Below are 24,361 nucleotides of genomic sequence, written 5' to 3'. Positions count from 1 at the left end.
ATGTTGGAGGTGTTACTGCGCCAAAGTCTTCCTGCTAGCCGGAAACCTGCTGGCGGCGCCACTATGTTCTCAGCACACTCTTCAGCGTCAGCTTTGTTGCCTGTTTTCGGCACACCTACCTAGTCCCACTCATCCACTTTATCTGCTCATGGCAGATTTACCCACACTGAGCACTCCTTGGATTAAGGTAAATTGAAGCAGGTCATTATAAAAAAGACACACAGTTTATCATCTTATCCTTGTGCAACAGCTAAAAGCACTCTGTTCATTTGTTTGCTAGATTAGCCGCTAGCATACACACTGTGTTAGAGGCTTGTTGCTACCTAGTTAGCGATGCTACACACCTGTTACTGTGTATTTTTCAATGATTCAGCACTCCTTGGATTTTTAGACAGTAATGAGATCATGTGCACACTCCACAGAGGTCCAGAGTCCAAATGTGACCTCTAGCACCAAACGCTTGCTGCAGTTGTTGGTGTCAGAGGTGACACATAAGGTATCAGGTTTTCTGTGTGATTACTTTTTCATATAGGACCAAGTATGTTTGGATAGCGTTTTGCCCTTGAAAACTGCCGTTGAATATTAGACATTGTTGTCTAATGTTATAAATGTATTGATGTGAAAGGTGTAAGTGTGACAAATATGGAATAAGATAGGAAATGAGAAAGGAGGCAAATACTTGTTCACAGGGCTATAGTCTGTAAATGGTCTTCTTTTGGCTATAGTAGATCTTTTACTTGTTCATTTTTTAATTGTTTGTTAAAATAGTTTTTTTCCATCATATTGAGTATAGAGGAATGCAACTGTGAGCTTTAGCAATTATCCCGCTTCAACAGGACCGTGATACCGATGTGTGAGACAGCAGGGTGCTGCCACTGGTGTTGTAATGTGTGATTTAGTTCCTCCTAACATTTCAGTTTTCTTCCAGTATCTATCCTCTGTGATTACTGGCTCTTTAGACAGATTTAATAGAAGTGTGTGAGCTATTGGCTCAGTATAAAGGGTCAGTAGTGTTTTCATGTCACCTATCCATCCTCCATTTAGTCACCCAAAGCATGTAGTAAATACTGCTCACTTTTATTCACCTTCTCTTAAATCCAGAAAAATTCCCACTTGTTAACGTTGAGTGTGTGTGCGTGTGTGTGTGTGTGCGTGTGTGTGTGTGCCAGTTGCAGCCTCCAAGTTGAACACCATCACCAAATCCAACCTGGGTCAGTGTGTCAGCAAGTCCGACCTGCTGGTCTGGTTTGAGATCAGCGAGCTGGAGCCCACTGGAGAGTGAGTATCCATCTGGAGTGTTATATTCACGCACAAGCTTTAAAGGAACCATAAAAATGATCTCCAGGAAGAATATTATAAGTTGGGATGTTGTGTCACCTCCTCCCTCCATGCACAGGTACATCCCAGCCATCGTGGATCACAGTGGAGGCCTGCCCTGTCATGGTACCTACCTGCTGCACCAGGTACAGGATTGGTGCACATGTTGTTTCCTTATTACTCACACAGTGGTAACTGCTTCCTTTGTACACAGTTGAATATCTTCTTTTAAAGCGTAATGTTGCTCTAGCTGTGCTCACTGTGATCCTGAGCTCCTGTTATGTTTGCTGCAGGGGATCCAGCGGAGGATCACAGTGACCCTCATCCACGAGAAAGGCAGCGAGCTCCATTGGAAAGATGTTCGTGAGCTGGTTGTAGGTGAGCAGCCTGCCTTTAGGGTCTAGTCGTGCTATACCTCTGTGTAGAAAACAAAACCCCAAAGCACCGAAACAATGTTTTATAGTGTTTGTGTGCTTTTGATAGAGGAAGACAGGACAGAACATCATTAAAGGGATTTGACTTTGTGAGATCACCCTGAAAACGCACCACTCGGTTCACTCTGAGATATTTTCAGTCTGGAAAGATGAATCTGTCGGGCTTCAGGCTGCTTCTCACTTTAAGCAGTTCATGCTGTAGCTGATGGACCAAAAATGACATTTGATATTTTAGACATTCAGCTGCTGACTCTGAAGCCAACAGGCTCTTGAGTGTGGATGATTGTGTTGGTACTGGATGCTGTGATCAAACAGCTGTTCTGATCTGTCTTCATTCATGCCTGTTGTTATTAAGCCTCCTAAGCTCCAAACCAGTAAAAGCAATCTTTGGAGGCAACACCCTTTTTAGTACTTTGCTGTATTTGTTTGTGATTGTGTGACACTGAACCACAGTGCTATGTATATCCTCTGTAACACTCAGACGTTTCCAGATCAGTGTTTCCCCCTCAGCTGTTTCTCACTATAGAGTCTTTCCTCTGTAACAATGAGGCACCAGCAGAGCATATCTGGCTCCCAGTCTGTGGCTGATAGTGCCCCCTGCTGTTAATAACAGGAACAGTGTAACCTTGTATGGAGCTCATAGTGATGGTCTGAAGATTGCTGCTGGGTTCCAACACATGCCGAGAAGTGGGGATACCTGGAAATGGACAAAGGCTTTCAGCAGAGTTTTAAAGCAGCTATTCAGGAAAAGAGCTGTGAATTATCTGCATACCTTGTTAGGTAATCAGCTATTTTGGGGTTCTTTAACAAATCAACCAAAAGGTCGACTGAGTATTTTCTCGTCAGAGTACCTTCACCGTTCACGATGATGTTGAGCACAAGCTGGAGCGTTTGATGGATGTTCTTTGCATCAAAGAGCTACGAGGAAATCCCAGAGATTAGAGACAGGATATTATGTGAATCAGCATGAATGTTGTTTGTTGTTCAACAGATAAAAACAAGAAGAGAAAATAGAAACAAAGTAAAAAAAGGAACAATTGTTTCTGCCGTTAAGAAAAAAAAATTGAGTCATGGCAGAGACCTGCAGAAGTCTTGAGTCTCATTTGATGACATTTTGTCAGATTGCCTTGTAATTTAAAAAAAACAAAACTGTTTTTTGAGCAAAAGTTCTCCAGGTTTTTTTGGAGTTCTTTCAAAGTTTTCTTATTTTTGGACGTTAGCTGCTTTTTCACTCTTTTTCAGTCCAGTCTAATTTGTATCCATGTGTGCTGTCTATTCTGAGCATATGCAGTTATGTGAGCTCTCAGGTTTTATGTATCAGGACTAGAGATGGCACGATACCACTTTTTTATGTCCGATACCGATATCATAAATTTGGATATCTGCCGATACCGATATGAATCCGATATAGTGTTTTTTTAATCAACAAAACTGTTTTTTAAAATATCTTGCTGCATTTTGCAAGTCTGCAAGTTCATACTCAAGTTTAAAACAACAACTACACTAAAGCTATTCTGTTATACCTGTATACAAAAAAAATATTTCATAGTTCAGCAATACTGATCAATCTAATAAACTTAGACCTACACCATCCTCCCTATTCTGGTATTTTAAAGAGTACTTAGCGTAAATATTAAGCAACCTAACTAATAGGGTTCCAACTCCCAGCAACAACAAAAATAAATAAATAAAAAATAGGGAACCACCCCTCACGCTCCACCTCATGATGCTTAATCAACATAATCAACCTTAATTTGATGCAGTGTGAAAAAAAATGCACAGAAATCAATTATTTTTCAAGAAATATTAAATAGATTCAACATCTTTCTTCAACAAAATTGCAGACTGCACAGATGGTACCTTCCCAAAGGAAAATGTACTATAGCTTACTAGGATATATATATTAGACTTAATAGTCACTATATACAGTAATTGACTTCTATTCATTTTACATCAAATTAAAACTTTGGGTGTCAGATAATTATTTATTAAAAGCTAGACATTTTAAATGAGAATAAGAAAGAAAAGTATGTCTTTGTGCCCCCTTTTCCCAGTTAATGCCCTATCGGCCCCCCTGGCTAAACTTTGCTAGATCCGCCCCTGCACAGTTACCAGCCGTCAGCTACGTAGAAAAAGATCCTGGAGTAGAAAGTAATATTAAATAAATTGTAACAACAGCTTATCAAGCTTAAACGTGCTGCTGTTGTTCAGCCGCTGGTTTGCTCTTTCTGGCGCAAAGTGGACCAAAAACAAACGAGAGACAGACTCGCGACAGAAAAGCCGATCAGCTGATTTAAGCAGTTTCACGATTGAAGTAGCAGCCGGAGAGCGAGAGGCAGTCGCTCGTTAAGCTTAACGCAGGAATGCTTTACAAACATTCAGAGATGGACTTACACACTTGCTTTACTTCTCTCGGGGATAACTTTGTCGGAGATGAAATGCCAGGTTGCTAGCGAAGCTCCAAATGCTATCCAGACCACCGACAGGTCCCGCATGCCACAGCTGCTCTATCACGTGATGCATACTGCTCCGACGTTCTGAGGCGAGTTACGGCGTGTTGCAAGTTTTGTGAGGTGCTTTCGTGATATTTAATGGATCGGATTACATTTTTTATTTTTCTCCGATATCCGATCCAGTAATTTAGGTCAGTATCGGACCGATACCGATACGTAATATTGGATCGGTCCATCTCTAATCAGGACATAATTAAAAACAATCAGGTCCTTAGTAGGTCTTAATATGAGGTAAATATAAAACATGAAGTGTTTGTGAGGTTCATCTGCAGCACCTTTGTCTCTGTGAAATGTTTGCTAATTTAACATTTTCCCTCCTAAACAGGAAGGAGTTTGTGGAGGCCTATGTGAATCATGCCTTCAACACATCAGTGGAGAATCTGTTCCAGGAGTTCAAGCGAGGCTTCTTCCTGGTGTGTGAGCAGGATTTGGTGAGGCTGTTTCGACCAGAGGAGCTGCAGGGAGTGCTGGTCGGCCAGGACGTGCATGACTGGGAAAAGTTCAAACAGGTAGAGTCAGCCAAACAGACACAGGCTGTAGTTTCACAGCTGTCCTGTAGCACAATAACTGTGTACTGCATACTGTCAAAAGCATTCAGTCGGCTGCTTTAACACAAATATGAACTTGAGTCACATCTCAGTCTTAATCCAGACTTTTGTATGATAGTATAATATAATAGTCAGCCCACCCTTCGCAGCTATAACTGCTTCCACTCTTCTGGGAAAGCTTTCCACAAGGTTTAGGTGTGTTTATGGGAATTTTTTGACTATTCTTCCAGAGGTGCATTTGTGGTGTCAGACACTGACGTTGGAGGAGAAGGCCTGGCTCACAGTTGCTGCTCTAATTCATCCCAAAGATGTTCTATCAGGTTGAGGTCAGGACTCTGTGCAGGCTAGTCCAGTTCTTCTACACCAAACTCACTCATCCATGTCTTTATGGACCTTGTATTGTGCACTGGTGCCCAGCCATGTGCACACATGCCCACACTTTACACTTGGCACAGTGCAGTCAGACAAGTACTTCTGGCAACCACCAAACCCTGACACATCCATCGGATTGCCAGTCAGAGAAGTGTGATTCGTCACTCCAGTAAACACATCTCCACTGCTTTAGAGTCCAGTGTTGAGATGCTTAAATCACTCCATCTGACGCTTTGCATTGTGTTTGTCAGTGTAAGGCTGGGATGCAGCTGCTCAGCCATGGAAACCAATGAAGTTTGGACATCTGTAACAACAGCAGACTGCAGATATTGGTGACTTAAGTGCACTATGAGCCTTAGCATCAGCTGACTAGCTGTCATTTCCAATTACTTCCACTTTGTTATAATATCACTAACAGCTGACTATGGAATATTTAATAGCGAGGAAATTTCATGACTGGACTTGTTGCACTGGTGCATCCTATCACATTACCATGCTGGAATTCATTCAGTTCCTGAGAGCGACTCGTCCTTTCACACATGTTTGTAGAAGTAGTCTGCATGCCTAGGTGCTTGATTTAATACACCTGTGTCCATGGAAGTGATTGGAACACATTAATTGAATGATTTGGATGTGTTAGGGAATACTTTTGGCAACATAGTGTATGCCTGACCTTACAAACTCTATGATTATAACAGTCATTTTCACTGTTTTCAGAACACAAGTTATGGTTGGAGATATCATGACCGCCACCCCACCATACAGATGTTTTGGGAGGTATTTGATGAACTAACTGAAGAGCAGAGGAAAGATTTCCTTCGTAAGTACTTGCTGAAGCCTCCATTATGATATGTTACTGAAATCACACTGTATCATATAAAACATTAGATTTTTCTGCACTTTACCAAGATACATTAGAGAGCAGCATTGTTCTGATTAATATACTGTAAAGCTGCTTCTAGCTGGTGGACTGAGCCGCCTCACCTTTCACCTGGCTCACGTCACACACCTGGAGAGACTCGACCTCCACCTGTGTTGCCTCACGCGAGATGATCTAGAGGCTCTGAGTCAGTTGCTACCAATCTCACACGCCGGACACTAATCGCATGCTCGCTGCAGCAGTCATGTGACTCGTTGTTTTTCAGTCCAGGTGCTGCCCTCTCTCACTGCACTGACCGAGCTTGATGTGTCATCCAATAAGGAAGTGGGAGGTGTGGTCCACCTGCTGGTCTCCGCCCTCCCTGCGACACAAATGAGGAGGCTGCCATTCAACAGCTGCTACATGAGCAACGAGTCCTTCACTGCTCTGGGTAACACACACACACACACACACACACACACACACACACACACACACACACACACACACACACACACACACACACACTTGTTTATTTATAGAAGTTTTCCTTCAAGTCATTCTCCCTGAATACCTCTTCCACCCTCTAGCCTGAAATGGTGAAAACTTTGTGTTTATGCATCAGCCCTGGCGGTGTCCTATCTGCGCACGGTGGATATTTCCTGGTGTAAAGTGGTTGGCGGTCACTTGGCGCTCCTGCTGGATGCTCTGCAGCCATCAGTCGTCAGCGAGCTCCGTCTTTGCAGCTGCGAGCTCACCACTGATGACATGCAACATCTGGGTAACTAACACACAATGACATTATACTTTTTCTTTTTTGGTCTGTAGTGGATCATTAGGCTGCATAAATGTATATTAAGACAAGTAAAGCCTGAAGGAAATTGATATTTCTTTCATTTATTTCATGCTGCCAGCATCTGTAGCTGTCGTATAAAACAAAACAATGAAACTATTCGGTGTTATTTTTGTCTCCATCAGAAACATTGTGAACAAAACAGTAAAGTGAACAGGCATAAAGTGATCAGTTATCAATGGGTCCTCTTCCTCTGTGCAGCTGCCGTGTGCAGACGGGGCTGTCTCTCCTCACTCCGTGCACTGGATCTGTCCTACAACAGCTTGGTGGGAGACAACGGTTGGTGCAGTCTGTTTGCAGCAGGAGGTCTGGGCTCTCTGGAAGACGTGGATGTCAGTTTGCGACCTTCAACCTCTGCTCCGTGCTCAGCCTGGCTGCCCGCTCTGCTCCGAGCTCTGCCTCAAATGCCGGCGCTGGCTCGACTGGCCATGCAGAGGTGGACAGCTGACTGTCAGGAGAGAGAGCAGCTGAGGTACTGTCTGAAAAAGAGGAGCGTCCTGCTGGAAAGGGATCCAGATTTACAAGACACATCATCAACATGTAAAGGGAACAGTCAGGAGAGCCTAGAAGAGAGTCAGCCTGAGGAGATTGGAGCGGACCGCACTGGAATTTACTGTCAAAGAGCGACCCACTTTGTTGCTTTATTATTATTTTTTTAAGTCTCTGTTACCACAAGAAGGTCAGTGTTGACGTCAGCTGCATCACATCTGATGTAAACTGTGTCACACGTGATGGTTTCAGGGAATACTGGGAACTTACAGAGTTAAGCACAGCTGGTGTGGGTTATCATATTTGTCGTCTCTCACCTTGGCTGCAGGGTCTGGGTCTTTCCAATGCAGCAGTCCTAACACTTGAGACACACATGCCGAGAAGTGGGGATACCTGGAAATGGACAAAGGCTTTCAGCAGAGTTTTAAAGCAGCTATTCAGGAAAAGAGCTGTGAATTATCTGCATACCTTGTTAGGTAATCAGCTATTTTGGGGTTCTTTAACAAATCAACCAAAAGGTCGACTGAGTATTTTCTCGTCAGAGTACCTTCACCGTTCACGATGATGTTGAGCACAAGCTGGAGCGTTTGATGGATGTTCTTTGCATCAAAGAGCTACGAGGAAATCCCAGAGATTAGAGACAGGATATTATGTGAATCAGCATGAATGTTGTTTGTTGTTCAACAGATAAAAACAAGAAGAGAAAATAGAAACAAAGTAAAAAAGGAACAATTGTTTCTGCCGTTAAGAAAAAAAAATTGAGTCATGGCAGAGACCTGCAGAAGTCTTGAGTCTCATTTGATGACATTTTGTCAGATTGCCTTGTAATTTAAAAAAAACAAAACTGTTTTTTGAGCAAAAGTTCTCCAGGTTTTTTTGGAGTTCTTTCAAAGTTTTCTTATTTTTGGACGTTAGCTGCTTTTTCACTCTTTTTCAGTCCAGTCTGTGCATCTGAACATTTACAGAAAGATTTCTTTGTTTCGTCTTTAGACACTTTGTTAAACGCAGATCCCAGCAGAGTTCGCCTACCTTCTCTCCAACCTTCTCAGGTTTTGTGGATATTATACATGGTTATGCTGAGGATATGTCGGCTACTTTCCACTGGAAATGCCTTTTGGTTAAACTGTCAGCGAGGAATTTGCACTGTTACATTTTTATATAACTTTAATGCAAAAAAAACAGCTGCTTGTTTAAGTGAAAATACACTGATGGGGTTTTTTTCTATTCATGAACAGGAGTGTGATCAGTTTAATAAAAGAAAAAATAACCATAACCAAGATATGAGGGGAAATCTTGGACAAATACAAGCAGACTGGAGCAGCCAGCGTTCAAAACACCGACGTTCAAGGTAACAGAAGGTTCCCGAGCCACATCCACCCAGCTGGTTTCTGTGTTTCTTGTGTATTTGTGTACACTGTGACTTCATGGCTGTCTTGGGCTCCAGCTCTTGTTTTGGTGTCTCATTAATTTGATTTAATGTCCTGCTTAGTGATAACATCACTCTTGGCCTCCCTGCACTGGCTTCCAATTGAATTTAGGATTCATTTTCAAGTTCTTTTATTGGTTTTTAAATCTTTAAATGGTCTGGCACCTGCTGAAGCCCTATGTCCCCACTCGTTCGCTCCGGTCAGCTGAGCAGCTGTTGCTCTCAGTCCCCAAATCACGGCTGAAACTGAGAGGAGACCGAGCGTTCTCTATCGTGGCTCCTAAGCTTTGGAATAATCTTCCTCTTCACATTAGGCAATCGACATCAGTGCTGGTTTTTAAATCCAGATTGAAAAAGCATTTTTATTCACTGGCTTTTGACTCAGTGGTTGACTGACTTGTATTTTATTGTTTTTCGCTATGTTTATTATTGTATCGTATTTATTATTCTTATGGTATCTATTATGTTTCTATTGTTCAGCAGTTTGGTCAGCCTTGTGTGTTTTTAAAGTGCTATATAAATAAACAATGATGATGATGATGAACATAGTAACGTGTGTTGGGTTGCTCTGTCTTCAGACTCACTGTCAGACTGATTAGACAGTGAGTCTGAAGGTGAGAGTCCTCACTGCCCACGCCTGTCTTTGGGTCTGACCAACACCGTTTCCTGTGTGTCATTCCCCCCTCGCCTTCCCCCCATCCGTCCTGTCTGCACTGACCTCTCCAATAAAGACAAAAGGCCTCATTTTCTGAAACTCTTCCTATCCCATCACCTTGCGAAGAATCACTTCACCATGTTGATTAATAAGGACGGTGGGAATGGTTTGAAGTCTCGTCACAGAAAATGTGCCAAAGGCAAAGAATCTGAGCTTGAAATAAAATGAAATGAAAGATCAGCCCCACACAGGGGTTAAATTCAGATGGAAACTCTTATCACACAAAGAGAACAAGCGAATAAATATATCTGAGTGTGGCCCCTCGACTGTCACAGTGTAGCTGACATTTGATCTTATCATGTGTTAAAGCTATTTTAATTACTGAAGAGAACCAGTGTCAAACTCAGCCCAAGTATGGTTGTACGTTAATCCTTAAAGCAACAACGTTTTTAAAGTTGCAGCGTCATTTTTACACCACACCTAAAATCCCACTAATCGTCCGGGCTCTTCACCCTATGACCACACGCTGGGGTATCTAACACCACATGACCCAAATGGAAACTATGTCAGCTGAAAGAAACCCATCGAAATGTGCAACACTTAAAACTTTGCCTGATTGGAGCATGGCTTCAAATACAGCCCTGAAAACAGACAGGCGGTCGTTGGCATTTCGCCCTCGTTCCTGAGAGACTACATCGATGTATCAGTCAACAAATGAACTACTGTGGCGTCACAGCTGGGGCCTTCTCTGTGTCGTTTATAACACAGAGAAGGACCCAGCTGTGACGCTGAAGTGGTATCTTTAAATTAGCTGTAGGTGTGAATGCTTGTCTGTCTCTCTGTTAGCTTTGCAACAGACTGGTGATATTCAGAGTGCACCATATGTCTGGTATTATTTCCCTTCCAAATTAGTGCTTCCTCTTAGTTGCTGGTCTAAATTTGTTTCCTTTCATGTTCAGGCCGTGTTAGTGTTGTCTCTGTGTGTAGCAGGTTTTGTCTCCATGTTTGTTTCACTGTCTGCCTGTCTGTCTCTGTATTCTGTACTTCTGATAGACGTCTAATTTTGCCAGTCCCTCTTTTTGTGCGCCTTGTACCTTGTCACTCTCTGTGACCGCGTCTCACTTTGCCAGTTCCCATGTATTTAGTCAGTTAATGGTGGTCTGAGTAACCCTCACCACTTTGTTCTCCAGTGTCTTTGTTCCTGTTCATCCTACATATTTTCCCCCATTTGTTATTTATTTCTGCTGTTCGCTATTTATATTTTATTCCTGCACAGTTTGCTTGAAGCACTCATATTTTGTCTATTCTATTCATGTGGATCTTATCTTTCTATTTCCTTGCTTCCTTTTCTGTTTACTTTGCTTCTTGCCCGTGTTTCGTCCTTTTGCGGTGTCTGTGTTTTTTTAATCCTATGGTCTCTTTTAAGTTTGTTTGTCTCTTTACTTCTTCAAACTGAATTCAAAGTGGAGCAAATGCTATATAACATTCTCATAGTCTCATTCACACTAACGTTGGTTCTGTATCTTGTAACCAAAGGAAGCTTCAGCATGCAGACTGGAGCCAGCGATCAAAACACGTGCTTCCTATTTTATTTTGTTGGTTATGTTGAGTTTTGCTGTAACTGTCTCATTACTCCTGATTTGTCCCTGCCGTCTCCTCTTCCCTAATGACCGTCCTGTGTGTTTATTGTTTAATCTTCTCCTTTCGTCACCCAGCTTCACTGGTCATGTTTCCTAGTGTTATCCCCCAGTATAGGTTTCTGAGTTTCTCAGTTCCCTGTCAGATATTTCATATCATTCTCTCCGTCCAAAATAAACAGGCTGCCTTTAGTTTATCCTTGCCAGCCTGTGAGTCTGCATTTGGGTCTTCTTTTTTCATAACAAATGATCATACTCCCCGCAGATTGTGATAGTGACACCTCCAGGCCATGCTGCAACTCTCTGGAGCTTTCCGCTCTTCAGGAACTCTCTCTGCAGGAGGGGGAGATACAGGAGAGGTGGAGGAAGATCTCAGCCTGGGCGTCTATTGTCTTATGTAGTCTGGAAGATGAGTGGATGGTGGGGTGGGTGCAGTTTTCTCTGTGGTGGGGTTGGGTGGACTGTCCCGGGCTCTGTGGGGCCGGGAGGCGCTGCTGCACTGGGCCCCGGTCTGGATGGGCCTGGGCCCCCTTTCCCTGGCGGGGCGCGGAGTATGGGGGTGTCACCAGGGTGCAGAGGAGGCTACCCCCCCTCTGTCCCCTTCTGGCTGCCTCTGCCTCAATTTTATCCCACAACTTAGACATTCACATTACTCACACTCTCATTACACATACATATAGGATCTTGGGGGTGGGCACAATACATGGATACATGGATACACGATACATGTACACCCCACCCCTGGTGTCGTTGCCCACCTCTCAATTTTAAATACACGTAGACATTGAGGGCTATCAGGAGGGACTATGCGCTTACCTGCTGCTCTCTGGCAGGTAGCTCCATGCCCTCCTGGGTTTTAAATGCACCTTAGAACACACATGCATCAACACTACAATGAGCGGGTTGAGGGAGGTTTGGAGTCTTCTCTCACCCCCATTCTCTGCGGCCTGCTGGAGCGGGGGGGCTAGGAGGAGGAGTTGGCCGTCCGACTGCGGTCTGGAGTGTGGGGCCTCCCTGCTGCTGCGGAGTTGGGGTGGTCTGCCTCTCCCCACCGCAGGGAAAAGGGTAACACCACCTGGGTCTGGGTGCAGTTCCCCCTCCAGGGGCAAGGGTACCTAGACCCGGTTCGTAGAGTACGCTTGGGGAGTGTGATCGTGTGTACAGCGTCTCTTTATGTCTGTCTCCACGTTGGTTGAGTGTGGAGTAAGTACATATGAGAGCATGAGGGTGGGAATGGATGTTTGTGTCTGTGTGTGCCTGTATGTCTGTGTCTATATGTCAGGTTGGGTATCAGACGCCACCTCTCTGGGGACATCTCAGGCCCTCCAAGGTTTGGAGGCCTATCTCCCCCTACCACCACTTCCCCTGCCAGTGGCGGACTCCCTCAGACATCGGTGCGTTGGTGGTTCTTTGTGTCCGGGGATGCGCGTCCAGGTACACACCGGTTCACTCCTTGGCGGCCGCTTATCGGGGCCTGGAGCCTGGGGCTCGCTCGGGCCACTTCGGAGGTGGGGGTGCCCCCGGCCTCTCGGCCTGGGGCTCGGTCACTCAGGCACGGCTGGCTGCCGGCGGAGCTCACGGGCGCGTCACTGCAACTCCCCCTGGCTTCTGCTCCGCGGCTGCTGAGTGAGCCCTCATCTGGGACTCTCCTCAGCTCTTTCTGGGACAGTGGCGCGGCTGCCCCTCTGTTGGTCTTCCTTGGTCTGTTGTGTTCTGGGGGCCTCTGGATGTCTGGAGTTTTGATCTCCTCCATACCTGCTTCATGCCCTGGAGGACGGGGCTGTGGCCCCCCCACACCCTCTAGCAGATCATTACATGAAGGAACCTTTTTAAAAAACAAGCGCGTCCATGCTCACAGGTGCTCACACACACAAACTTCACCCTTTTTGGCTCCTACCTCAAAGCACACTGTGTTCTGTTGATCTTATGTGCTGCACAATAATGTTTAATATTTAGTATTTACTGTCATATTCCCATATATCATTGTGATGTTGTTTATTCTATTACTCTTGTTCTCTTCTGCTTGTTTTCTTTTTTCTTTCTCAACAGGTGATCCAGGTGATTAATAGATGCATTTTTTTTCTTTTTTTTTTCTATGGTTTTGTGTCCAGATATCAGCGCTCACCTGGCTGGTACCAAGAAGGTTCAGCAAGTGCTCCCCAGACCTGGAGTCCTGGACAGATTCTTCCCAGACCAGCCTCAAGCTGTGCAGCAGATCCGAGCGACATTGGCTGACCTCTACACTCTAGACATGGTGAGAAAAAGGGCACGGTTTTTTCATTGTTTGGAAAATTTGGCATTAGATAATCCTCACCTGGGTGTTGCTGTTCAGTGTAAGCAATATCATTTGCATTTTATTCCTCTGATTTATTTCTCTGTGGCGTTTATGAACTCGTATTTCTTAGGCTGGCTTTTAAGGAAGGAGAAAAGGTATGTATCAGTTGGCTGGGAAGAAAGATGGAGGTGGAAAGGATGTGCAAGCTATGGGACAAAGTTGCTGAGACTAGGTTAAAAAGAGGTGAGGATCAGTGAGCAGGAGTGTGGCTTTGTGCTGAAAAGAGCACAACAGATTGTTTGGAGAGAAGGTGAAGGAAAGTCAGCTGAAGCAAGACAGTTTGTGGAGTTTGTGTTGGACTGTATGTTATGCTGGGAGCCTGGGGATTAGTGCACTTTGATTCCAAGTTAATACTAACTAGTGTTTCTCACTGGTTTTTGGGTGGTGGAGTAAAAGGGATTGGTTGGTGGCTGTTTCTAATGTTAGCCTTTTCTTGGTTTTCTTACAGGCAGGGTAAAGACATGGTGATGAATGAGTGTGTGGGCCGTCTGCTGAGGACCAAGAGCTCAGGACAGTCAGACGGGGGTGTCGCAGCAGGAGTCACCGTGCTCGACAACCCTCTGCTGTCCTGAGATGTCACACTCCTGCCTGCACATACAAACCACACTGAAGTCAAAGTTCCACCTGCACCTCCACCTGTTCTTGCAACAGCATGAAAACTGACAGAGGTGAGACAGAAGAAAAGTTCTTGTCTATTTTTTTTTTTTTTTAACTAAGTTAAGGAATTAAGTTAAGAAGAGTGATTAAATAAATAGTTTCTTGCATTTTTGATTTAATGATTGTGTTTAGGATTATTTCAGAAACATGTTTAGAGGATCTTTGTAAGCCTGTATTTACTTTAAAAGAAGGGAAGCACTTCTTCATCCTACAGAAAAGGTGACACATTACAGATGAGTTCATAAAAAGTGTCTCTGTCACTCTTTCAAGGCTCTGTCACTTTTTCTTTTGTACTGGAACAGCATGTTAAAGTAGGCCTAGGCTGCCATCTTGTGGCAGTGTGTTGTTACTACAACATATGAAATTGTGTTTCTATTGGAAATATAATTCAGCACCACTGAGCCGCTCTCTCAGTTACAAACTGAACCTGTTTTGTAGACGTATAAATCACTAAGTACAGTGAAGCTTTTGGTTTTGTAAAAGTGTTTCTTATTCTAAATGCATGTTGATTTTTATCAGGGTGAAGAGCAGTTAGCAGTGCATTCATGGACATCTTTAAACTATTAATTGAAGAATCTTTGGTGATGATGGCATGAACTAGAAGCGTGAGCTCCAGGTGAGACTGCACAGAACAACAAGTGTCCTTAAACTGCATCAACTGATGACGTCTTACAATTTTATTCCACTGTGTGTTTTTATCATTGAATGTTTCTGTCTTTGTGTACATGTAACGCAGACACTAAAGCTGAGCCAGAACTTCATGCTGAAGAGAAGGATTCTTTTAAAATGCATGGGGGAGCAAGCGAGTCAGATACCAAGGGCACAAAGATGAAGCAGGTCTGATCGGAAACCGTTTATTTCCAGGCCAGGGAGCACAAATAAAAACACCCTTAAAAGGTTCCCTCCTGCTCAACCGCGTCACTCCCTACGGAGAGAAGATCTACATGACCTTATCTGCGTATCTGGAGGTCAGCCGCTGCTCCGCCGTGTTGTACCTGTTTGTACGTGTTTTTAAGTCTCTTGATGTCATCGTGTCTAACACACACCCTTTATCTCCTCTCTGCAGCTGGACCATTGCATCCAGCCTGCCATTATCACCAAAGACATCTGCACGGTCTTTTACTCCCGAGACGCCAAGATTTCCCCACCCCGTTCTCTCAAGAACCTCTTTGGGACTGGATACTCCAAAACTGCTGACTGGTAAATCTGGGCTGCTGCACTGTGGCCATCTCTGTTTCACAATCAAAGATATCTGCCCTGTTACAAAGTTTCCTTGTTCAAAACTTCTGCTTCATTATAGCAACCGAGTGACTGGGATCTACGAGCTGAGCTTGTGTAAGATGTCTGACACTGGAAGCCCAGGTGAGCGGCCATGAAACATGTTTAAAGAACGGCAGCTGTTTTATCATAATTCTGTGGAGAGCTTCATCCTAATGAGGGCTCATGTCCTGAGCAGGGATGCAGAGGAGGAGGAGGAAGGTCCTGGACACATCAGTGGCTTATGTGCGTGGAGAGGAGAACCTGGCCGGCTGGAGGCCCAGAGGAGATAGCCTCATCCTAGAGCACCAGTGGGAGCTGGAGAAGATGGAGCAGCTGCAGGAGGTGGGGCCTTAAAAGATTCATAAAGAAATAAATCTGTTTAATATCGTAGAGGGAAAAATGACTTTTCAACTCAAAGACCAAAGTGCTATTCTAAAAAGTTTTTTCTTAGAGTACAGACGTTACATGACTAACCTCCCCTCTTCTCCCCACCTCACATTCGCCCCCATCTTTCGTCCAGGTGGAAAAGACCCGTCACCTTCTGGGAGAGGCGGCTCCCGTGGGAACAGCTCCCACCACCAAGTCCCTGAGTGAGTCTCTGTCCCCCAGCGTGAGCTCCAGCACTCTGTCCACGTCCACCTCCGTCTCCTCGCAGATCTCCAGCACCACCTTTGAAAGCGTGAGAAGGAGCTGGCCACCAAGGTGAGAAAAACGTGGGCTTAGTGGGCGTTCTTGTTGCTGCCTTCTTCCTTCTCTGCTCGGAGCTGATCGGTCTTGTTCCTGTTGTGTTGTAGTGCCTGCGCCTTCTGACACACACCTTCAATACTGAATACAAGCAGCTGGTGAACAGCATCAGTGACTGCAAGGTGAGAAATAATACAAAGAAATAAAAAAATAGCCTTTCTGTGTCACATCAGGGAGTTCCTATATTGACGTCTACCTCATCCTGCTGTTGTTTCACTTCAGCTTTCTCTCATCTCACCGATCGGACGTGATCCATCCGTGACGAGCTTCAGCAGTGCCACCCTCACCCCTTCCTCTACCTCCCCCTCTCTCTCGGACTCGCGCTGTGGCTCCATGGGCCAGAAGTAAACATATTTTTAGGAACATTGACCTCGATCTGCAAACGGTTATTGACAGGTTATCTATTTGATTCTAACTTGGTGTGATTTGTGTTAAAGGACCCCTGAGAACAGCTCACGTGCCTCCAGTCCCTCCTGCTCAGACTGTGAAAACTTCCCGATGGTTCCCACTCTGGAGACCTCCTACCTTGCGCGGGCTGCAAAGAACGAGTTCCTGAACTTGGTGCCTGATATTGAAGAAATGCGACCAGGGTGAGTAATGCCATATTAACCCAAATACTGTCACTATGACATGTGTCTCACAGACCAAATGTAAGTCGACACTCATGTTCTCTAGTTCAAGCGGAAATGATGTGGATCGATTCAAATTCCTGAGCCTGGATGATTTCAGCTGGAAACAAACCAACTCTGCTTCTTCCTCAGATAATTCAATTCAATTCAATTTTATTTATATAGCGCCAAATCACAACAAAAGTCACCTCAAGGCGCTTCATAGATACAGAGAAAAACCCAACAATCATATGACCCCCTATGAGCAAGCACTTTGGCGACAGTGGGAAGGAAAAACTCCCCTTTAACAGGAAGAAACCTCCAGCAGAACCAGGCTCAGGGAGGGGCGGGGCCATCTGCTGCGACCGGTTGGGGTGAGAGAAGGAAGACAGGATAAACGACATGCTGTGGAAGAGAGACAGAGGTTAATAACAGATATGATTCAATGCAGAGACGTCTATTAACTCATACTGAGTGAGAAAGGAGACTGGAAAGGAAAAACTCAATGCATCATGGGAATCCCCGGCAGGCTACATCTATTGCAGCATAACTAAGGGAGGATTCAGGGTCACCTGGTCCAGCCCTAAATATATACTTTACCAAAGAGGAAAGTTTTAAGCCTAATCTTGAAATCTTGTCTTCTGAATCCAAACTGGAAGCTGGTTCCACAGAAGAGGGGCCTGAAAACTGAATGTGTTCACTGACTGGTGTTGCCAGCTTTGGTGGCTCGTCTCCCGCTCGAAGAGGACCAAAAAGAGAACAATACAGTGTTCAGCTGCCTGGCTGTGCTCTACACACACAGCCCTGCTCTGGTACAGTAAAAACCACATTTACATTTGTTTACATTTCCAATGTAGAGGATGAGTTTAGATCACTGTGGTCCAAGCTTGTCGTCAGTTATAGAAACTGGATGTGTTTCCTTACATTTATTTTGTGTTGACAGAAGTCTTTGATTCATATTGATTATTAAAGCGGGCTTTAACCTGTGGAGAAACGCGTGTGCTCTTGCTCCTTCAAACGGTTTTCTTCAGAGATTTCTCACTGTTTGTACACATGCTGAGTGGCTAGTTTTGAAAACACTTACTTTACCTTTACTACTCTGCTCAGAAATGCAACCTGTGACCTTACACAGCCCAAAAACTTATCCTAAAACATAAATTAACAAGGACAGAAGCTTTTTACAAATGCTTCAACAGTGTAATTCTAACAAGGTATGCAATACATCTAATGTCAGTTCAGAGGTATGAAGTGATGACACTTTGACATCACTGAATAAAAGCAGTCTTGTCATAATAAGCTTTGCTGTGGACAGTTGGCGCGTTCATGTTAAACTTTTTCTTACAAATAAAAAAGGTAATCAGATGTTAAGTTTGTTCAGTTTTAGTTGTTCTCATCGTGTTGCTCCTCAGATCTCCCGTTGTCCCTGAGCCTGACTAAAGCTCGGCAGCTTGTTTTCAGGGCATGGCAATGCAGATATGAGCTAAATGTGACACAGCAAAGAAAAATCAGAATCAAGAAACCCTGAGCTGACTTTCATGGCTGCAGACGTGACATTAAGAGCCTCACAGATCAAAAAAGTATGGGATTTAAACTGCTTCTAGACCTGCACACGTCTGTTTCCAGGGCAGGATATCCATTCCAGTGCAGCAGAAGGAGCGGTCAGTGTGGACCTCGGTGCTGTACAGGACCTCCTGGAGCTGCTTGTCTCCTGGCATCTGGGCTTTCACTCGTATCTGAAGGACAAAATAGGAAAATCAAGTTGCTCTCACTGTCACCTGATTTCCACAGACTGCCATCTGACCACATCCCTGCAGTTGGATCCCACCGCCGTACCTCTAGGATGGGTCTTCTTGGTGTCAACCCAAACCACCCTCTCCTTCAGCTCTGAGCTGAATATATACACATGATTGCTTCTTAAAAAACAAACAAAAACAAAAAAACGTCCCCACACGGAGTGAGACTCAGTCTTGGATGCCCAGATCAGCCAGTGTGGTGTCCAAGAAAGGGAAGGGTTGGTTTGCCAAGTTGGGCTGTACCTCGATGGGCAGTGTCACCAACATGGGGATATCCTGCTCCAGTCTGACGCGCAACATCTTGTTGTGGGACCCCGGGAGCTTCCTGTCTGCCGATCCGCCTCTCCGTTGGCCTGCTCCACAGTCGCCGCCTCCTCCAGAGAGCGTTTTGTGTCGTCTGCTGCCAGCTTGACTTGCTGATCTTTATCTCAGGAGGCAGTGGGTTTTTACCCTCTCCCCCTTTGATCCTGTGCGTTATCGTTTAAAACTCGCTATCTGCATCTTTTGGCTCCAGCACGTCTTTATTGTTAGAGTTGTTGCTTGCTGTGTTCTTCTGCAGGGTGCTGATGATTCATTGTTCTGCTTCTTCTGATGGTAAACGCCTCTGGAAAGCCTGAATATGTGAGCGCGTCTGATTCATACAGAGTTCTGCTCTGCCCCCCCGGACTGATATATGCAGCCAGTGTGAATGTGTGTTATGTATCACTCACATGTTAGGTTCATTAGACTGACACAAGGGTGATGCACGGATGTTGGTGTTTTTAGGGCCAAGTGTGAAAGTGGAAGAAAGACAATTTGCAGGTTTCTTTTGAAATGTTAAAAGAATGTTGGAAATTTGATCAGAATACAGTAAAAATGAAAGAAACAGATATTTTTCTCAGATCATTGTGTTAAATTGTCATAATCCCCGTGTTCTCTTTAAGACTATCAGCTCTACTCTAAACAACCCTGAAAGCCTCTGCTGACACATGTCATCAGTTCCTTTCTTTCTTTGTAAACAAGGTCGAGTCTGTCAGGTCAGCAATAGAACTTCCTACAGATGACCCATCAGTGTTTATTCCATGACTGTAAACATGTTTCCATTTGTCACTTCAGTCTTTACTCTGAAATACAGGAAATGACATCATGGCTCAAAATCTTTGTCGTTCAAACAATTCTTTATTTAACAATATTTTAACTTTATTTAACAAAATACATTCAATAAAAACTTAAACAACAGAAAACTGATTTTTAATCCAACCACTGAAAAAAAAGGTAACGACTGAACACAAACAGAAGAACAATTTATAAAGATTAAAATGGAACTACAGGAAGTTTGATTCACAGCCTCATTTGAACTTTAACTTAAACTTAAGGAGAGCCGACCTGAGCTCTGTGGAGCCTGATCTCCAGGGTTTTAAGTTGGACTCTGAAACCAGAGGATGTTTCCCTCTCTTCAGATTCACTCTGATCCTGTGATGGGAACGATTTCAGCCCTGCGTGATCGCGCTGATGTTTGCACAGAGCAGATGATGAAGTGAATGTTTTGGCACAGTGGTAACAGTGAAACAGTTTAGTAGTAACGTGGGATCGTTTGTGTGCAGAGTATGAACTGAGATTACTGAAGCTCTTGTCACACTGCTCACAGCTGTAGTTTCCTTCCATGTGTGTACGTTCATGCTTGTTACGATTACCTGACTGTGAGAAGCTTTTGTCACAGTGTCTGCACTTGTATGGTTTCGCTCCTGTGTGGACTCGTTTGTGTGTTTTAAGCTGACCTGCAGTGGTGAAGGATGACCCACACTGATCACAGAGGTGCTTCTTGACCCCACTGTGAAAGAGTTCATGTTGTTTTAACTCAGCTGATGTGGGGAAGCTTCTCCCACATTCTTTGCAGTATTTCAGTTTGTCTCCAGTGTGTTTACGTTGATGTATTTTTAGGCCGGCTTGCAGACTGAAAGTTTTTCCACAGATGTCACAACGAAAGTCTTTCCCACCACCACAGCGATGACAGGGTTGAGAAGTGGATCCATCTGTGTCGCTCTGCTTCTAAACAAAGACACAAAGACAGTGTAAGTCAGTCCTTCAACACTTTTATCCTGAAAGTCGCCTGAAATAAAGAGCATCTCTGCAGACGTCCAATTACATTTTACTGTTTCGATTAACACACTCAGTTTACTGGGCTACAATAACTACAATACTACCACCATAATACTACAGCAATACTTATTTAATATTACAGTAACATCTGACTTACACTTAAATGAAATGAAAACCTGAATAATGGCTCAGAGCTACTCTTCGGTGCAGTAGAAGTGCTAACATGCTAACACAATTTAATGAGCAGACTTGTTCCAAACAGTCAGACTGAACTTACAAGAATAAAATAAAAATACAAACCTCACAGTAACTGCACTTGTAGAGTCTCTTTCTGGTGTGGATCTGTTGGTGTTGTCTCAGGTACTGTGGAGTTTTAAAAGTCTTCTCACACAGGTCACATTGATAAGGTCTCTCCTCAGTGTGGGTAAACATGTGGTGTTGTAACTGTGCGTCTGTTGTAAAGTATTTACCACACTGATCACACCAGTACACATCTTCTCCAGAGTGAATGCGTAGGTGTATATTTCGGTACCCTAGCTGGCTGAAAGTTTTTCCACAGATGTCACAGCTGTATGCCTTAACTCCAGAGTGGGTAACTAGATGTCTCTGCAAGTGGCTACTTCGAGTAAAAGCTCTGCCACACTGATCACAGCTGTAAGCTTTAACTCCACTGTGGACGACTTGGTGTGTTTTTAGGGCATTCTTCCAGGAAAACGACCTTCCACACAAGTCACAGCTGAACGGTCTCTCTCCAGTGTGGATGAGCTGATGTTGTTTTAGTTTAGACTTCCAGGTAAAATCCTTCCCACACTCGTCACAGGTGTTTTTTTTCTCTCTCTTTCTTCTGTGAGGTTTGTCGGCCTCCTGAGAGCGCTGACTTCTCGGTCCATGTTGGTCCTGCAGTGACAGAGATACAGAGGCAGTGAGTGAAATGCAGTCATTAAACAAACTGAAGCTTCAAACTCCCTCCATTAACACTAGTTTTAAACCTGAAGGTGGAGTGTGGCACCAAACACCACCAGAACCTGAACGACTGCAGGTGCTGATAAGTTGCGGTCGCGGTATTTCAACATCTAGTTAGCAATACAGAAGACGAGCGAGAATAAATGGAGTAATATTTTTTATGTGGCAGGTAATTTCAAATGCAGCGATTCTATCAGCCCAACAAACATCAGTAAACACACAAACTGTTTGTGTGCAGTTTGTCTCACAATGTGATTTAAAGACTGCAGTAAAATCCTCTGCAGGTTAGTGCAGGATAAGCAGGCAAGTTTACTGTAATGTGATGGATTTAAGTAAAGAACAGTGTGTGACTGGTGCACAGTGACTGTGGTGCTCATGTCAGAGTTAGATTACATCAAGTGTAGCAGAGATTAACTTAAACTTAAGCTCATGATGCTGACATTCATTCACTGAGCTCCACCCACATACCAACAGTTTAGTGTCTAATATAAAGACAGTGTACTGTCAGTGTAGAGAAAGGAAATCAGCCAGGACAACTCGTGAAACATCTGCTGACATCTGGATGAATTCACAGAGAGCAGCAGGTCAGCTGATCACAGCCTGCACATTAAAAAAAATCTACTGGAGCTCTCAATAGAAATGATTGTGAGCTGTGACCCTTTTCCCCACACTGAGCCACTACAGCTGATTTTAGGGTTGAATCCTGCTGAATCCCACTTTAACATCTTCCTGCTCATTTTGATGTTTAGAGGCAACGTCACCGTCTAAGATGTAGGCATTGTATACATTGTATACATTATTTCTACATTACATTATTATTGCACAAGGTTCATTTAGTTTAGCATAAAATATACATATCAGTACTTCAGCTTTTAATGGAGTATTTCTTAACACTAGTATCTGTCACCTTCTGTTTTGAGCTCATTGTTTTCTCTGCAGTGGCTGAACTGAGTCCAAGTAGCTGAAATTTCCTCTGCTGCTCCGTCAGACTCTTCTCCTCCTCCTGATCAGCTGGGACACAAAACAGAACTTTGTTAAGCTCCACACTGCACTGAAGAGTCAAAGTGTCTCATATGTTCATCTGAGAACACACAGAACACATTTTAGCTTCCCTGGGTGGACAACTTGTTTGAAACAAACACAAAAGGTTTGAGCACCGATACCAAATTCAGCAGTATGGCACACCAGTACCAGGAGAGCAATTCCTCTTTAAAATATGCCCTGGCCAAGAAAAAACCCGACAATATACGTGTGCCGTGAGAAATGATAGATAGATAGATAGATAGATAGATAGATAGATAGATAGATAGATAGATAGATAGATAGATAGATAGATAAAATTTATTTCAAACATGCAAATATAATTGAAATAACAACAGAAAAAAATAAAAATAACAAAACTTAAAAATCATCAAGTTTTCATGCAAATATCTATGTCTACAGAATGTGTGTGCTCGAAAAGGAGTAGGATGAAGTTTTCTTGTTCCTACCCCCTTATTTCAAATTTCATTGCTTACAAATCCATATCCAGGATTCAACATTATTTGATCATATATTTAACTATGTACAAGTCTAACACATTGAACATACACAAATAAAACCATTTTCAGCACGTAAACCAGAACAACTAATCACTCTGTTTATAACAGCCGCTTAATCTCTGAGTTTATTTTCTATCTATGTGACAAAAACCTTAATGAACACTTAAGGTTGGGTTACTCAGGCCTTGATTTATAAAAAATGAGGACACAATGAGACAACTCAGTCACTGAGAGGAAGATTTCCTATATTCATGCAATTTATTATTTTTGAACAATCCTGTGAATTTTTGTATTGATGTACTTGTCTTGATTTCATCTGTATATCCGAGTGGGTGTAGAAATCTGAGCCATCATCTGAGTAAGCCTCATCACAACTTTGCGCTGATAAAGGCAGCTGTGTTTTAGCCTGGAACACATTTATTTTTACATTTCTCATAAATGTATTTCATTATAGCACTTTTACCGCCAACATGTTGGGTCTTTTGGAGCCGGAAGTGACCTTATATGGAAGAAGGGTGGCGCTAGCTAGCTTAGTTAGCAAGCTGCATTCATAAGCTGTGCAGGTGCCACAGAGATGCTAAGTAGCCTTAATAACAGACTAATAAAACAACACAAACTCTGATTACAATGAGCTCATTTAAAAGCTTTCTTCTAATAAAATTATTTTCTTCTCTGTGTTTCACAACCTTTTGCTGATATCTTTCTGTGAATTAGTTTAAAGCAGCTTGAGTCAATTTAGTCAGATTTTTTTTTCCAACTTGTTCACAAAAACTTGAGAAGAGACACCGAGGAGAGCAACAGAAAGCCTCATTCAGGAGCTAAACTCAAGATTAACTAGACTCGGATTAATATTAGCTCGGTGCTTACCTTTAAATCAGTCTTGACTATAATCGGAGAGAAAAACGCCATAAAGCGGGAACTCGGCTTCTTCTTCTTCTGCTCTTGTATTTTTTGGCGGTTAAAGCTTTAAGGCGCATTACCGCCACCTGCTGGACTGGACTTTTCATGTCCCAAACATCATCAATTGGCCACAAATTTGTTGGAGTTTCTGTTAATAAAAAAGATGGAATTCAAGGATCTTGTTATTTGGTTTGTTCGTTTTTACCATTTACTCTACAATTTTCTGCCAGTGTATAGCAAACCCCACAGCTCAAATCAATGAAGAATTTAGTATTTTTAACATATTGCTTAAGCTGGAACCAGCAGCTATATAGGCCTAATTTTTAATCCAAACATGTGATAGAGGTTTACCACCAGGAGAAGCAGACTGTAAATAAA

At 43.5% G+C, this 24,361-nt stretch overlaps 2 protein-coding genes, 1 long non-coding RNA gene and 2 pseudogenes across 3 annotated transcripts in view; 4 read left to right on the top strand and 1 right to left on the bottom strand.

Annotated features, from left to right (window-relative positions):
* The window catches only part of LOC146661809 (uncharacterized), a 57,057-nt pseudogene that overhangs the window by 14,827 nt on the left and 17,869 nt on the right, over window positions 1-24,361 (top strand).
* Window positions 1,366-4,723, top strand: LOC146661815 (uncharacterized). The gene is made up of 3 exons (XR_014913279.1): window positions 1,366-1,463; window positions 1,611-1,695; window positions 4,590-4,723. It is a non-coding gene; the product is annotated as an uncharacterized LOC146661815 (long non-coding RNA).
* Window positions 5,064-7,587, top strand: LOC146661814 (leucine-rich repeat-containing protein 31-like). Its single transcript, XM_085418284.1, has 5 exons — window positions 5,064-5,138; window positions 5,902-6,004; window positions 6,330-6,494; window positions 6,669-6,824; window positions 7,098-7,587. Exons 1-5 carry the CDS (start codon window positions 5,121-5,123, stop codon window positions 7,553-7,555), a joined length of 900 nt encoding a protein of 299 aa, XP_085274410.1. The 5' UTR covers window positions 5,064-5,120; the 3' UTR covers window positions 7,556-7,587.
* LOC146661813 (kinesin-like protein KIF1B) lies at window positions 14,881-18,144 on the top strand (annotated as a pseudogene).
* Window positions 19,851-24,361, bottom strand: part of LOC146661782 (uncharacterized) — a 517,204-nt gene continuing 512,693 nt past the window's right edge. The window contains exons 4-5 of the mRNA XM_085418261.1: window positions 20,880-21,476; window positions 19,851-20,528 (exon numbers count right to left, since the gene is read on the bottom strand). Of these exons, the coding sequence (XP_085274387.1) occupies window positions 19,851-20,528; window positions 20,880-21,476 (1,275 nt within the window). The remainder of the gene's footprint in view (window positions 20,529-20,879; window positions 21,477-24,361) is intronic.

This window comes from Rhamphochromis longiceps, linkage group LG9 (genome assembly GCF_057381845.1).
Source record: "Rhamphochromis longiceps isolate RC_006_pf linkage group LG9, R_longiceps_female_GT1.1, whole genome shotgun sequence".
In the NCBI taxonomy this organism is placed as follows: Eukaryota; Metazoa; Chordata; class Actinopteri; order Cichliformes; family Cichlidae; genus Rhamphochromis; species Rhamphochromis longiceps.
Note: the sequence above shows the minus strand (reverse complement) of the source record. Positions and strands in the feature narration are given on the sequence as shown.